Below are 14,641 nucleotides of genomic sequence, written 5' to 3'. Positions count from 1 at the left end.
TTAAAGCTCTTGTACTAATTTGTCAGTACAGTCAAAAAAATGATTTAGGTGTTACTATTTTAGTTTGTAAAGGGGAGATTGATTAATCTTCCCAGTATCTTGGGGAAGAAATGTTGTTTATTCAAACTTTTTCTTAATACAATCATTTATAACATAAAACAATTAAAAGTGGAATTAACCATATGATCCAATAATCTCATTGATGGGTATTTAACCAAAGAAAATGAAAACTCTGATTCAAAAATATATATGGACCCTGATATTTATTGCAGTATTATTTACAATAGCCAAGATTTGGAAGCACCCTAAGTGTTCATTGATAGATGAATTGATAAAAATGTGGATAAAGAAGATGTGGATAGACACACACATACACACACAAACACACACACACATACCTACATATATACAACAGAATATCACTTAGCCATAAAGAAAAATAAAATCGTGCCATTTACAAAAACATGGAGGGATCTAAAGGGTATAATGCTAAGTGAAATAAGCCAGTCAGAGAAAGACAAATACACAAATCAATGTAATCTTAGTCATGACTGAAGGCAAAACATTCACACATACACTTTCTCTGGGCTCCCTTGACTACACTGTTCCTCAGACTGTAGATAAGGTGGTTTAGCACAGGGGTGAAGACAGTATAGAACACTGACACTACTTTATAATGGTTAGCTAACCTGTAGGATTTGAGTTGCATGTAGATAAAAATAGCAGCTCCATAAAACAGTCCCATCACAGAGATGAGAGTAGCATGTGTCAAAAGCCTTTTTGCCAGCTTCTCTAGAACACATCTGGATTACTGCAGCAAGGATAAGACTATAGGAAATCAGAATGAAAGAAAATGGGACCAGGATAATTATTAACATATAACAGACATACATCACATATTCAAAGAAAAACATATCAGCAGAAGCCCAGGGGGTTTCACAGAAGAAATGATTGATCTCATGTGTATCACAAAATGGAAAACTTGGGGTGCCTAGAAGACTCAGTCAGTTAAGCATCTGACTTCAGCTCGGCTCATGATCTCATGGTTGGTGGGTTTGAGCCCAACATCAGGCTCTGTGCTGACAGCTCAGAGCTTAGAGTCTGCTTTAGATTTTGTGTCTTCCTCTGTCTCTCCACCTCCCCTGCTCATACTCTGTCTCTCAAAAATAAATAAACGTTAAAAACTATTTCTTAATGAAAATGGAAAGCTCAGGGCAGCGGAAGCCTGCTATCAGCTGACCCAGGAACCAAGACACCACAGTCATTCTCAGGCATAATTGCCAGCTCATGAGGACAGGGAATTTCAGTGGGTGGCAAACAGCCATATAGTGGTCATAGGACATGGCTGCTAAGAGGAACCCCCCCCCCCTTCCCAAAGTGTGGAAGAAGAAGATCAGCAACCCAAGACCAGCATATGAGATGGACTTCTTGTCAGTCAAGTTGCCAGCTGCAATTTTGGGCACAATGGTGGAGACCAACTCTATGTTCATGAGGGAGAGTTGGCTCAGTAAGAAGTACATGGGCTGTGTATCCAGGCATCTTGATGAATCAGGAGAATCATGAGGATCTTGCCCACTGGGGAGGTGAAGACAGATCCATCACAAAGAGAACTAGGTGTGGTTAAAGAGTCCTAGGAGAATAAAATATGAGGGGGTGTTCTCATTTTTCATAATTTCAAAAAGTGTGACACTGCAAATGAAGAAATAGATGACAGAGTTTTCACCATTTACAATACTCTATTTGATCTACATATTTCTTGATAGGTGCATGTTTGAAAATTATAAACCTTTTTTACATCTTTCATCTGCCATTTACAAATATTTTAACTTGGACATAAAATTATAACTTTTTTCCAATTTTTTTCATTTTCAACATTTTCTAAATAAGTATCCCCCACTTTTATTATTAATTAATTGGCATAATGAATAAACATTCTTGATAAATTGCAATTATATAATAAGTGCGTCTTTGCATCACTTAACACCCATATAAGTGAACAGGAGGACATTATTCACATAATTTGTAATTTACATTTGTACCTTTGCCATATATCATCGCCAATATTATTAGAAGCTGAGATCAATTAATGTGTTTAACTATATAAAAGCTAGGTCTTTTATATGAAAGTTATACATATATAACTTATCAAAAGCTTTTTAAATTTATTTTTTAATTCCAGTATAACATACAGTGTTACATTATTTTCAGGTGTACAACATAGTGATTCAACAATTCTATACATTACCCAGTGCTCATCAAGGTTAATGTACTTTTAATCTCCTCAGCTATGTCACCCATTCTCCCACCCACCTCCCACTGGTAACAACCACTTTGTTCTCTATTTTTAAGAGCCTGTTTCTTTTTGTTTGTCTCTCTTTCTCTTTGTTCATTAATTTTGTTTCTTACATTCCAATTGTGAGTGAAATCGACTATACAGACTCTTAGGGATTTCCTGCAGAGAAGTTATGTATACATTATATCTCTACCGGTTACTATTTTAGTTTGAAATGCAGAGAGACATCCCTACTTTGGATCTTTTATAAAATTGTCATCCACAAATCAAATTGGGGAATGCTAAAAATATGTTATTCACAAATCATTAGAATGTTTTTACACCACACCCCACAATAATTTTTTTTTATTTTTTTTAATGTTTATTTATTTTTGAGAGAGAGAGAGAGAGTGTGTGTGAACAGAATAGAAGAGAGATCGGGAGAGAGTATCTGAAGCAGGCTACAGGCTCTGAGCTGTCAGCACAGAGCCCTGACCCCCGTGGAACTCACAAGCGTGAGATCATGACCTGGGCCAAAGTGGGACGCTAATGGACTGAACCACCTAGGCACCCCCCCCCCCATAAATTTTTGAATTACAAAGGCAAATAATTTTGAATATTGTTATTTTTAATTGAGATATAACTTATAAACACGAGAATGCTCACATCTAAAGAATACATTTCAACCAGATTCAGTAACTTGGGCTTGTAACAATGAGCCTACTAACAAGAGACAATTCTCACCAGACCAGAAGTAAAACCACTCAAACAAGATAAAAACACTGGGGCCATTTGTATCTCTATCCTAGTTTGACTTCTTCTAAAATTTTCTGCTACTTAAAATACAAAGCTGGTGTTTTGTTTTTAATTTCCTGTCTTTTTCTCAACTTAATATATTTTTAAAGATTTTGCCAGAATTTTACATTTACAAAGAGTTTTCTCTTTTTGTTTATAAATAATATTCCCATCTCTGAATGCATTACTGTTTGTTATTCACTGTTTTTTTATGAACATGTGAGCTATCTTCAGTCTGGAAATTTTATGACTAAAACTGCTATTAAACTTTCTTTTGTGATAAGTGTTTTTATTTTATTTGGTAAATGCCAGACAAATTTTTAGTAAATAGTTTTACAAAATGGTTGTTCAATTTTGCATTTCCACCAACAAATCACAAGAATACTATTTGTTCCAAATGACAATTATGGGTAATGTCAACTTTTTTCATTTTACATATTCTAGTATGGGGTAACTCAAGAAACTTTCATTTTACATTTATCTAATGTGTAATGATTCCAAGAAATTTTGTGTTACCCTATTGCTTATGTATGTATCTTCTTTAGTGAACTATAAATTTTCATCATTAGAAAAACAAACAAATATGTAGATACTTCCAAAGCAAAAATAATTTAATAGATTGCTAGTAAATAGTGTATGACATTCATAGAATTATTTGGAATTTTGAAACATTATATTTGCATTTCTTGTTATTATTTTATTTTTATTACAATCTTTCGCTCTTCAGTTTTCAAAGACTATTTTAATTAAAATGGATATTTATGTAATACAACTCTTTGACTATGCCCATTGGTCTTCAATTGTACATTTATTTGTATATTTATTTTAATTATTCATCATAACATAATATTTCAATTCCACTGGCGAAATTATATCTTGAAAATCGGATACATTTTTTCTGCAGCAGGTAATTTTTGCCTACTGAAGAATAAGAAATAGGTTACAGAATTTAAGGTTTTGGTGTGTGTTCACTAAATATTCCTTGTGTTTTAATGTTAAATGATTATATAGCTGCAATGATTTTCAGGAAAGAAATTTGGCACTTTTAAAGAAGTTGTTGGTTTTTCTATTCAACGCATTTTTTTAATGTTTATTTTTGAGAGAGGGAGACAGAGTATGAGTGAGGAAAGGGCAGAACAAGAGAGGGAGAGAGAATCTGAAGCAGGTTCCAGACTCTGAGCTGTCAGCACAGAGCCCGATGCAGGGCTTGAACTCATGAACCGTGAGATCATGACCTGAGCCAAAGTTGGACACTTAACCAACTGAGCCACACAGGTGCCACAATAGGTTGTTGTTTTTTTCAAAGGAAATAATTATAAATATATAGAAATTTATTAATATATCTCTGAATTTGCAACTTTGTATTTATGTGCTCTCCAGAGACCTAACAATAAAATACAAAATTAACTTTGAGACAGTAGTTTAACATAACACATTTAAAAGTTTACTTTCTTACTTTTCCCATTTTTGCTTAATCTGAATCCTATCTTTCACAACACCTTTATAGCAATTTCCCGAGTCTTATAGTCTCTTTCTCATTAACCAAAAAAGACAAATAATCTAGAAAAGAAAATGTCAAGGAGAATGGAAAGTTCCAGTTTTACAAACTGTTGTGGCACTTTGGAAATGGCACCTATAGACTTTAGAAGAAGGGTTACTTGAGGAATTTTTTCCAAACCTGAATGCCATGCTTCAGCATTTCTAATTTTTAAAAAAATATATTTATTTATTTTTGAGAGAGAGACACACACAGAACACGATAGGGGGAGGGGCAGGAAGGGAGACACAGAATCTGAATCAGGCTCCAGGCTCTGAGCTGTCAGCACAGAGCCCAACATGGGGCTCCAACCCACATACAGTGAAATCATGACCTGAGCCAAAGTCGGATGCTTAACCAACTGAGCCACCCAGGTGCCCCTCAGCATTTCTACTTGATCTTTACCGTTTTATTGTAGTTTAAACCTTGTTTGTGTTCCTCAATATAGTCATACTTTGATCCAAAGGTAATTTTGTTATATATTTTATATCTGTAAAAACTTTTAGATTCATACATTAGTTAATCCTTCATTCAAGTGGAGTAAAAATAGTTGAACATAATGAAATAACTGTATATAACAATAAAAGTAAACATAAAATGTCTTTAATTCATTAATTACTCTGTGTATTTTGCTTAACATTTCACTTTCATGTTTTCATTTTAATGATTACCATAATCTGAGAGGTACATTCAATATTTGCATTTTTTGAAAAAGGAAGGCAAGTATATTGGGGCTGAATTCATGGTTCCCTTCACAGAGATCTGAACTCAATTGTCTGATTTTAAATAGCTTTCAGTACAGTTATGCAAGTAGGGGTGGACATCCCCTCATACACAACACAGAAATCCATGGAACTTAACTAACCTTTCCCTTCCTAAAGAACAAGATGTTGTCCAATGAAGCCACTTTGTTGGGTTAAAATAGATTAACAATTACTGTGGAAAACGGTCTTCACATTTGAATGTGAGTTCTCACACCAGAATTTCAGGACTTAAACCCTTGGTTATGATTGGGGCATGTTGTCTAATCTCTATGAGACCATACAGATCTCCAATTATAAACAACTAATAACTGTAAGATGCTAATCAATACTAGATGCTTAAATAGGGTCCACCATTCATAAATGCTCATTATTGTATACTTGACATAATAATTAGGTGTAAGACCAATAAATTAACTGATTTTTTTTGTTATGTTTACTTTTATATTTAGTTATTTGGTACCCATTTAGTTGACTTATGAATCCACCAAGAATAAAAATAATCATCATTACTTAGATAAAACAGATCTTTTTATGTACGTCTCTGTAGTAGGCTGCCTGAATGATAAGTAGGTTCATTCATTGACTTCGCAAACATGCAGGAGACTCTCAACGCTGCAACAAGTGAGGTCAGCCTAGTGGCCTTCCCTAGAATTTTTATCAAATGTAAGAGACAGACCAAACACAGTTCCTTTAGCAGACAGTATGCTCTCAGGCCCTGAAGAATAGGAATAAAATATGCTAAGAAGAGAGGGTGTAATGGGGAAGGGTTCAGAAAGGTGGGATTTTTTTTTTATTAACAAATGCTTGATCTCACTTTGTTTAATCAGTCTGAATCAGACTATCTCCCTTCTGTCTCTGACACCAGGATTCTTCTGTTCCCTGAGGAATGCCTGTCTATCTCTGTGACCCCACCCCACTCCACACAAAGAATTTCCTCATGTACCCTTCACTTCCTCTCCCAGCTGTCTCCTAGAGACCTATGTCACCTATCAAAGGGTGGGTATTTTCTCTTCCAGAAGCTACATGACACAGGACTTCAAGGTGGTAGGTGTCCTTCCTGTGTCTCCTTGGTCCTCTCAAACTATTTATCCAACTCCCCCCTGCATACTGTCAGGTACTTTGATGCAAATTCCCAGATTGAGGCATCACCCCATGCCTCTCACTATAGAAGAAGTGACATTGAAGCAGACACATGAATGCTGTGAGAAATGGTTAGACACCAAAGAGGAGGGACTTGTTGGAAGCCTCTGGGGAACCAGTGAGCCCAGTGTGTTAGATGTGAAAGAACTCATCAACAGTGTTCTGTCCTGGGTGGTGTGAAATTGGTAATGTTTAATGAGGTGAGAGAAGAGGACCCTGGGGTAACATTAGGAACCAGGTAAGAAAAGGATGAGTAAATCATTCAGGGTACATAGAGCAAACATAAACTCAGACAGTGAAACTGTGGCTCAAATAAGATGAACTGTCAGAGCTGGCCAGTTCTAAGCAAGAAAGAGAAGCAAGGAAGAATAAACTAAAGAGAAAAAATACCCACAAAAGGATATTTTTACATGAAACCTTAGATATTGGAAGACTGCAAAGACCTTAGAAATGGAGGGGAAGACTGTAGATGTGGAAGAAAGAATATGGGTGTGATAAAGCTGCAAGAAGGCAAGGTTATATAAATATCAATGCTGTAGTTTCAGTGGAAATGGGAGCTCGAGATAGGGAGATTTGTGTTTTCCTTTGTTTGATTATTTGGTTGCCTGTTTCACAATTTATAGGAAGTGTTTTCCTTTGTTTGATTATTTGGTTGGTTGTTTCATATTTTTTTTAGTGTACCTGGGATCAAATCTGTATGCATTGTAACCTAGCAACTTATATGCAATGCTCAAAACTGTGTTGCAAAAAGAATAAACTGGAGTAAACAAAAAATGTATTTATGGGGAAGGAGAAATTGGAGTCAGACATTTATGTCAATTATCTTCACAATATCATAATCATTTGAGTTTCTATGTCATAAAAGCATGTATTATACATTTTGAATAAACATACTGGAATTATCCTAGATCCCTTACCCCCAAAATGTATGACCCAATAGGAATGTTAAAGATAACAAGAAAGAATCACAGGGAAACCTCTTGCCTTTTCCCTTCCCAAATTATTTTTTTTAATAATTTGGTGAGTTACTTTTCATTAATATTCACACATTATCATTATGCATAATAAGCTACCTGTGGGCTCATAGGTTTCTGCTCCTGAACTCCTGTGTTTTATTTCCTGTACAACACATCCAGAATGAATGCAGGAGTACACATTATTACATGTATATGAAATTCATGGGATAAAGGAATGAGTGTGTGCTTCTGATCCCAACACTCTTTCACTGTCATTGTCCAAAGTGTACTTTATCAGGCACACTCTACTGACTTCAAGAAGAGTTGTGAAGCATGTGGTCACATGTGGATGGTACTGAAGTAGTACAGATTTAGACATTCCATTTAAAAAGGATAGAATTGATATTTTAGAGTCACCATGACCACACATGGTATGTAGCACTGTGAGAAGGAATAACCCAGGGGAATCATTTACACAAGTAGAACAGGTGGGAGATGATAATTTTCATAAGGAAGAGTGCAGAGAAAAAGACAATTTGGGATAACTTTTTTCAGATTTCTGGCTTGGGCTATTGTAAATGGTGGTACCAATGGTGGTACATGTTTCATAGAACTTTGGCAGTTCGTGTTGGGCCTGATGAATCTGATGTCGATGTGAGAATATCCTCACAGGACTCCCTTAAATGGGTTATGAAAGCAAAATGGAATAGATGTAAGATCACCTTGCAATGATTCTTTGGTGTATGTTTTTGTGTCCTGAAAAGTCAAGAGGAAAAAAAAAGTTAATTATAATGTCAAATGGCTAGTATAAAATAAATTTGTGAACAGCTCAGCTGACTGATTTCATAATAAGGAACATTGCTTTGCTCCCCCACGCACATCTGTATGTGTGTATATGGGTGAGAAGCAAACCACATACTATCGTTCAACATAATGCATTTCTGTTTCCCCCAGAGAGCCTCATGAACCAATTTCACCAGGTACTGGTACATAATATAGTTCTGATCACCACATCGAATTTTATTTCTTTACTCAGTTATATTCCTTCATATGCTGAATATTACACTCTCTTTTTCTAGTATATGATAGCTTAAATGCTTATTTAAAATATCAAGAAATAATAATAACAATAGTAATAATAAAGAAATGATAGAAATGGTAATATAGTAATTTTAGAAAAAATAATGAAACAACAGTAATAAGCATTGATTTCTGTGTAACTACTATATACTAAGATATGTTCCATGTGTGTGTGTACATGTTATTTTATGTGATGTCAAATTTAATCTTCAGAACAACCCTGTGAAGCATGTGCCATTATCATCCATTTTGATAAAAATTAAAATCAGATACAATTTTATGTGTGATTGATGTGTTGTATTATAATAAGACATGATGTGACATATTTTAAAAATACTGTATTCACATTAAATTTTCTTGTTTATCTCTTTAAATCATGGAGATTTTAGGTTTATATTGATACTTTCTTAATATAATTATTTGGGTCAGTAACATACATATTCCTAGGCAAAATCATGTCTATCATACATTTATGGCATATATTTTCCATGTCAAGTCCTTTAAATAAGGAATGATTTCATTCCATCCATATTTAGGAATATCATTGTCAGGCTTCTTCATCTTCAATAAAATATTCTGTTACAGTTGTGTGAATAATCAGTAACAACCACTGAATTGGAACCAGTTGCACAGCAACCATGTAAGTCTGATAACTGAAGTTTTATGATAGAACTTATAATTGCTAGATCAATTGGGTCATTGAGATTGTAAGGTTTTGTGTTTTTTTAGATTACATCAAAAAATAAAAGCAGTGTGGTCATTTAGTATAAAGTGTAAGTGTGTATATTAGACTTACTATTACCCAGGGTTTCTATATCAATCACTTTTCAAAATAAATATTTTTTAGAAGAAATGACTGGTTGCTTTTGTCTTTTGTCTTACAGTAAAAACTTTAAAGATGCAGTGTCAAAGTATATATATCATTGAATAAATGTGTAGCCTTATTGATATTATTGATTGATTTCTTTCTTTAAATGTAAATTCCTTTAAATTTAAAGAAATATTTGAAATGATTTATTTATATACTGATAGATATGTCAGAGAAATGAAAAAAATATTTTTGAATCCTGTTAAGTCAAAATTAATGGATCCACGATGCATTTGAAAATCTTGATAATTGTAAAATAGTAAAAATAATTTAAGTGTAGTGAACTCACTGGGTAAACAGTATGGAGGCCTTTCACATACCTGGGAAGAAAGATTGGAATACAACAGTGTTTATAGTTAAACAAAAATGGCATCTAATGACACTAGCATTCTCTATATTTTTAATATTTAAAAAATATTTATTTTTGAGACAGAAAGAGACAGAACATGAGCAGGGGAGGGGCAAAGAGAGAGGGAGATGCAGAATCCGAAGCAGGTTCCAGGCTCCGAGCTGTCAGCACAGAGCCCGATGTGGGGCTCAAAACCATGAACTGTGAGATCATGACCTGAGCTGAAGTTGGCCACTTAACTGACTGAACCACCCAGGTGCCTCAATAGTAGCATTTTAGTCTCCAAACTTCTAGAATATAGGAAGATATAAACTGCATGCTACATTTCTTCATTACATTTAGCATTATTATACCAAAAAATAAAGCATTTAATGGCAGGTGGGGAGAAAGAGACTGTAACTTTTATTAGAGTTGCACATATTTGGAAGAATTTACTCTGTATGTAACATGTGTTTTCTCCATTTTTTATCTTCGTGTTAGGAAGCTCACCACTAGAGCATAGCATTTTGGATCCAAGGATAGATTTCACTCGACATTCTGAATGGCATAGAAGATATCATTTTATCTACCATTCTAACTTTATGGAGGATAGTCCAAATTCCTGATTGACTGGTAAGACAAAGAGTCTTAAAAAATGGTTGTAGAAACTTCATATTCCCCATGGAAGTGGAAAGAAGAAAGTAAATGTAAGATGATGAAGCGGTTAGGGAATTTATCATGGAGTGTTTCAAATATCGGAAGACAAAATACAGACATTCTTGTGGAGGCAGCACAAACTCTTTAAAAATGTAAATATAATAGATGCATTGTTGAAAACTTTTGATTTCAATTCCATGGTCAAAAATTCCTTTAATAAGCATTTACTGAGAACCTACAATAGGCCAGGCACTGCTACATAATGGGAATTTTGTAGAAAATAGACATTACCCATACTTCCTAACACTAAAATTCAGTATGGATTTTTGAATGGGAATGAGTTGAACAAAGTAAATCATCAATGGAAAAAGGAAAAACAGAAGGATAAAATTGGTTTTGGGAGTGGGAAAAACTCAACAGCTTTGGATAAGGATATATTGAATTTGAGTTGTCAGAAAGATTCACAGATTTTAGAGACTTATGTTCCACCAGTTCATGGAAGTCATCGCTGTCCTTAAATCTGAATCTATGTCTATATAAAATTTTCTTGAGCTGTAGGTCAAACCAGTCAAAACTGCATGAACTACTTAAACATTCATATGTCTGCAAACTTCACTCAAATGCTAATCTTTTAATATTTAAAAATTAGAGCAACACAGTGTTCACAATCCAGGACATTGAAATAGAATTAAGAGGCTTATTTCCTAATGAAGAATCTCAATATTCACTGTAATAAAATAAAAGAGAAAAATACAAATTATTCCTATTTCATCAGGAACACATTTGTACGCTTGCATCCCCAAAGTATAAGCCAAACTCCTTTCATTCAAACTTATGAATAGTTTTTAAAGATGGCAAATAACTTGTTTTATATTTGTTATTTATTTTTCATGATCTGCATCTGTATTTTCCAAAATTGTAAAATTGTGTGTGTATGTGTGTAAGTATGTATGTGTACATATTATTTATTTATTTATTTATTTATTTATTTTCCTATGTGTGTATGTAGGTCATACATACAGTTTCTGCTAATAGTAAAGGGACCAGTTAGATAGCCAGTATCCACATATAAACAATATAATTATTTAGAAGACAATATGATTCCCTATATAAACAATTAATGAAATACAATTCAATTTCTAGAATTGAAAAAACTAGTTAAAATAAAATATATTCTTATTTAATTGAATACAATTTTCATGTACTTACATGTAAATACTGATATTTCAAATTGCAAACATAGATTAAACTAGTTTTTGTAGCATTTCATTACTTATTACTTTAGAAAAATTTAGAAATGACACATTTCATTTTCTTTAAGTTTTATCCAGATAAAAATGAGACAGAAAATTGAGTTCCATATTCTATCCATTTACTCATGTATTGAAAATATATTATTCAGCATCTACAACCTACCAAGCATTGTGTTAGCCATTCATCTAATACAGAGTTCTAATGAAAGTTTCCAATTGGGAAATTCAAGTTCTGGTGGGTTAGAATCACAATAAACAGGAATGTATTTCATAAGTTTATTTAATATATAGAAGATGAAATTTGATTTGCAAAATACATCAAAGAGAGCAGAGGAGAAATATGGTAGTTGGGGTTTGAGTGTTGATACTGATATTTTAAATTATGGATGGGGCGCCTGGGTGGCTCAGTCGGTTAGGTGTCCGACTTTGGCTCAGGTCATGATCTCACAGTTTGTGAGTTCAAGCCCCTTGTCAGGCTCTGTGCTGACAGCTCAGAGCCTGAAGCCTGCTTTGGATTCTGTGCCTCCCTCTCTCTCTGTCCTTCCCCTGCTCATGCTCTGTATCTCTCTCTCTCTCTCTCTCTCTCTCTCTCTCTCTCTCTCTCTCTCCTCTCTCTCTCTCTCTCTCTCTCTCTCTCTCTGTCTCTCTCTCTCAAAAATAAATAAACATTACATTAAAATAATTTAAAAAAATAAATTATGGAAAGAGTCCAAATTTCCATTGACTGATGAATAACGAAGATGTGGCATATAAGTATAATGGAATATCATTCAGTCTTCAAAAAGAATGAAATCTTGCCATTTGCCAGGATGTGCTTGGAGCTAGAGTGTATTATGCTAAGCAAGATAAGTCAGAGAAACACAAGTACTATATGATTTCACCAATGTGTGGGATTTAAGAAACAAAACAATGAACATAGGGGAAGGGAAAAAAAAAGAGAGAAGGAGGCAAACCATAAAATACTCCTAAATATAGAGAACAGACTGAGGGTTGCTGGAGGGAAGGTGAATAGAGGTTGGGCTAAATGGGTGACTGGCAATAAGAGAGCACTTGTTATCATGAGCACTGGGTGTTATATGTAAGTGTTGAATCACTAATTTCTACTCCTGAAACCAGTATTACATTATATGTTAAATAACTATAATTTAAATAAAAATTTGAAACACAGTTAAGAAGGAAAGAGAAAAAGAAAGAAAGAAAGAAAGAGAGAAAGAAAGAAAGAAAGAAAGAAAAAACAGTGTTTACAGTTAGGTCTCCTGGAAAAGGTGACACTTGACAAAGATTGAACCAAAATAAAGAATATGGAATTGAGACTATGAGACTATGTAAATAGCTCACTCAATGTACTCAATATCATCAGTTGATTCAAACAAATAAATGACCGTGTTGTGAAAGAAACCCACTTCAAAAACTGGTTGACATTCCATTAACTTTAATTGCAAAATATGCATCACTAACTCTCATTTTATTGTGCATCTAAATGTAAATGAGTTTAATATTTACACTACTCTATTTTAGCTCTCTTTTATTTTCTACTTTAGGAAAAAGAGAGACGTTCATGATGGGACATGAAAATCACACTTTCACCAGTGATTTTATTCTTTTGGGACTCTTCTCTTCTTCTCAATCAAGTCTAGTTTTCTTTTCCTTTATATTCATCATTTTTATTATGACTGTAACAGAAAACACAGTCATGATCCTCCTTATCCTCAGGGACTCAAGACTCCACACTCCGATGTATTTTCTGCTGAGCCATCTCTCTTTTATGGACATCTTGCATATTTCCAACATTGTTCCCAAAATGGTCACTGACTTTCTGTCAGGCAGCAGAACTATTTCATTTGTAGGTTGTGGCTTCCAGGTATTTCTATCCCTCACTCTCCTGGGTGGCGAGTGCCTTCTCCTGGCAGCAATGTCTTATGATCGCTATGTAGCCATCTGTCATCCATTGCACTATCCCATTCTTATGAATGACTATGTCTGCATTGTCATGGCTAGAGGGTCCTGGCTTATTGGGACTGTCAACTCCATAGTCCACACAGCTTATGCACTCCACTTTCCCTTCTGTGCCTCAAGAGCTATTGATCACTTTTTCTGTGAAGTCCCTGCCATGTTGAAGTTGTCCTGTGTGGACACAACACTCTATGAACGAGGAATTTATGTAAGTGGCTTAATTTTTCTGCTTGTCCCTTTCTCCCTAATCGTTGCTTCTTATGTCCAAATTCTCATTACTGTATTTCAAATGAAATCATCAGAAGCACGGAAAAAGTCATTTTCTACCTGTTCCTTCCACATGATGGTGGTCACAATGTATTATGGGCCATTTATTTTCACATACATGAGACCCAAATCATACCACACTCCAGGCCAGGACAAGTCTTTGGCAATATTCTATACCATCCTCACACCTACCTTCAACCCTATAATCTACAGCTTTAGGAATAAAGATGTCCTTGAGGCAATGAAAAATATGCTCAAAACTAACTTTCTCCATTAAAATAGTAAGAAAAATACTTGAAGTGTGTATTTTCTATATTAATATAGAAACAAAATAAGTTTCTATACCATTAAGCATGGAAAGAAGTGGATATCTCCAAAACCCTGATAATAATAAAGTTTCACAAACACATACATCTAAGAGCACCTGGGTGGCTCATTTGGTTCAGTGTCTGACTTCGGCTCAGGTCATGATCTTGTGGTTTGTGGGTTCGAGCCCCACATAAGACGCTGTGCTGATGGCTCAGAGCCTGGAGCTGCTTTGGGTTATGTGTCTCCCTCTTTCTCTGCCCCTCACCTGCTTGCATTCTGTCTCTCTCTCAAAAATAAGTAAACATTTAAATTTTTTAAAATAAACACATACATCTAAAAATATATTGTGCCTTCCCTCTAAAATTCTAAGAAATTATAAAAAATTATCTTTTATAATACAGTCACATTTTATGGGATCTACCTACCTTTGTGTGGGGAATAAGCTTAGGAATTCCCTGAGCC

General features: G+C 34.5%; 1 protein-coding gene and 1 pseudogene across 1 annotated transcript; one reads left to right on the top strand and one right to left on the bottom strand.

Annotated features, from left to right (window-relative positions):
• Positions 1-541: 541 nt before the first annotated feature.
• On the bottom strand, positions 542-1,670 carry LOC132680499 (olfactory receptor 2T8-like; annotated as a pseudogene).
• Positions 1,671-13,208: 11,538 nt separating this feature from the next.
• On the top strand, positions 13,209-14,147 carry LOC132681767 (olfactory receptor 2AJ1). The gene has a single exon (XM_060636554.3). The coding sequence runs from the start codon at positions 13,209-13,211 to the stop codon at positions 14,145-14,147; it is 939 nt and encodes a 312-aa protein (XP_060492537.2).
• The last annotated feature ends 494 nt before the right edge of the window (positions 14,148-14,641 follow it).

Source organism: Panthera onca, chromosome A1 (assembly GCF_046562875.1).
Source record: "Panthera onca isolate mPanOnc1 chromosome A1, mPanOnc1 haplotype 2, whole genome shotgun sequence".
Classification (NCBI taxonomy): domain Eukaryota; kingdom Metazoa; phylum Chordata; class Mammalia; order Carnivora; family Felidae; genus Panthera; species Panthera onca.
Note: the sequence above shows the minus strand (reverse complement) of the source record. Positions and strands in the feature narration are given on the sequence as shown.